The sequence below is a fragment of the Tachysurus fulvidraco genome, chromosome 26 (assembly GCF_022655615.1).
Source record: "Tachysurus fulvidraco isolate hzauxx_2018 chromosome 26, HZAU_PFXX_2.0, whole genome shotgun sequence".
NCBI classification, from domain to species: Eukaryota; Metazoa; Chordata; class Actinopteri; order Siluriformes; family Bagridae; genus Tachysurus; species Tachysurus fulvidraco.
The window spans coordinates 281,340-283,839 of NC_062543.1; the positions used below are offsets into that span (position 1 = coordinate 281,340).

The 2,500-nt window shown below is 42.4% G+C and overlaps 1 protein-coding gene across 1 annotated transcript in view; it reads right to left on the reverse strand.

Annotated features, from left to right (window-relative positions):
• Window positions 1-638, reverse strand: part of ctdnep1a (CTD nuclear envelope phosphatase 1a) — a 9,945-nt gene extending 9,307 nt beyond the window's left edge. Inside the window, exon 1 of the mRNA XM_047808969.1 lies at window positions 22-638. Within this exon, the coding sequence (XP_047664925.1) occupies window positions 22-126 (105 nt within the window). The 5' untranslated portion in view covers window positions 127-638. The remainder of the gene's footprint in view (window positions 1-21) is intronic.
• Window positions 639-2,500: the final 1,862 nt, after the last annotated feature.

The window sequence follows — 2,500 nt, forward strand, 5'->3', positions numbered from 1 at the left end:
GTAGTATAGTGAGATTCTTACTGTGCGAAGGTGCTTCCTGAGGATATACAGGATGAAGCCCCAGATCCTGGACGCCACTCCGAGGAAAGTTCGGAGTCCGAGTAAACACTGTCTCGTCTTCAGCATGCTGGACCATACACCTCACCGCTAGCTCTGCCCCTGTCTGTTAGCCGCTCTCACTGCCACAGCGACGGCTTCAGAACGACGATCAGCTCCCAAAAGGAGCGCGTTAAAGTCCAGTCCTAACACCGACGGTGTGTGTTTGTGTCCCGCTGCACTATACACACACACTCCTACAGCTGCTGGCCAACAAGCTCACAGGGCAAACTGAGGAAACCTGCCTCCACTCAGTTAGCTTAGCATGCTAGGCTAATGTGTTTTCTATTTGCCACCTAGCAAAGCTAAGCTAAGCTAGCAAGCCCTTGGACAAGTCGCCCGTGGAAGCGAATAAAAAATCCAATAATTGATAAAATAACTGGTACAAAAACATTGGCCTTCATTCCAAAGCGTGTACATAAAAGCGCAGATGGAGAGTCCGGAGACACCGCGTCAGGCAGCGCGACTGACACAAACATCCAGGAGCGAACTGTGAGCCGCCATTACTGCTCCGCCTACGTCACTTCCTGGGAGGTGGAGCGAGAACGCGCGCGCGCTCTAGTGTCGAGTCGAGAGAGCAGACGCACGTGTTCTATCCACAAAATGGTCCTTTATCGGTGTTACAGAGTTTGTGTGTGTACATTACAATTGTAGTAGGACATCGACACCTATATATTACACTATATGTGTTATTTACCCCATTACAGTCACAGGTGCAGGCTGAACGTCTCACTGCAGCTCGAATCCCTTTGCTATTATAATCAGTTCTACTCTTTAGATGTTGGGTTGTGTCTGTGGTGTTGAGTCAGGGCTCAGTTGGTGTTCAGTAGTGGTGTTGAGTTAGAGTTCAGTTGGTGAGTCAGGGTTCAGTACTGGTGTTGAGTCAGGGTTCAATATTGGTGTTGAGTCAGGGTTCAGTTGTTGTTCAATAGTAGTGTTGAGTCAGTGTTCAGTAGTTGGTGTTGAGTCAGGGCTCAGTAGTGGTGTTGAGTCAGGGCTCAGTAGTTGGTGTTGAGTCAGGGCTCAGTAGTGGTGTTCAGTACATTTACATGTACAGCATGTGACAGACCCCTTATCCAGAGCGACGTACATAAGCCCTTAAATCTCTAACACTGAATACATTAATGCTGCTCACTGGGTTACAGACTTAAGATACCATGAGTTTAAAACTTTTGTTCAAAGTTACAATGAAAACGTGTCAAAGGTTTTTTTTTTTTTTTAAATGCAAGAGATAAGGAAAGAAGTGCTAGTTGAAGTGTTTCCTGAATAAGTTGGTCTTCAACCGCCGCTTGAAAATAGCCAGTGACTCAGCTGTCCGGACCTCTAGGGGAAGTTCATCCCACCACCTTGGTGCAGAACAGAGAAGAGTCTTGTAGTAAACTTGCCTCTTACCCTGAGAGATGGTGGGACCAGTCGAGCAGTGCTGGTAGATCGGGGGGTGCGGGGTGCATAGTTAAAGCATAGTGTGTGTATACAGTGTGTATAATGTGTGTATAGTGTGTGTATATAGTGTGTATACAGTGTGTGTATACAGTGTGTATAGTGTGTGTATACAGTGTGTATACAGTGTATATAGTGCGTATACAGTGTGTGTATACACAGTGTGTATACAGTGTATATAGTGTGTATACAGTGTGTATAGTGTGTGTATACAGTGTGTATACAGTGTATATAGTGTGTATACAGTGTGTATACAGTGTATATAGTGTGTATACAGTGTGTATAGTGTGTATACAGTGTGTATAGTGTGTGTATAGTGTGTGTATAGTGTGTGTATACAGTGTATATAGTGTGTATACAGTGTATATAGTGTGTATACAGTGTGTATAGTGTGTGTATACAGTGTGTATACAGTGTATATAGTGTGTATACAGTGTGTATAGTGTGTATACAGTGTGTATAGTGTGTGTATACAGTGTATATAGTGTGTATACAGTGTGTATAGTGTGTGTATACAGTGTATACAGTGTGTATACAGTGTGTATACAGTGTGTATAGTGTGTGTATACAGTGTGTATACAGTGTATATAGTGTGTATACAGTGTGTATAGTGTGTATACAGTGTATATAGTGTGTATAGTGTGTATACAGTGTATATAGTGTGTATAGTGTGTATACAGTGTGTATAGTGTGTGTATACAGTGTGTATACAGTGTATATTGTGTGTATAGTGTGTATACAGTGTGTATAGTGTGTATACAGTGTGTATAGTGTGTATACAGTGTATATAGTGTGTATACAGTGTGTATAGTGTGTATAGTGTGTATACAGTGTGTATAGTGTGTATACAGTGTGTATAGTGTGTATACAGTGTGTAACTTTAGTCTGGTTATAGTTCATACTGTACAAACCGCTCATGTTTATTCATTATTATTTATATGTGATAAAGAAAAGACATCCAACC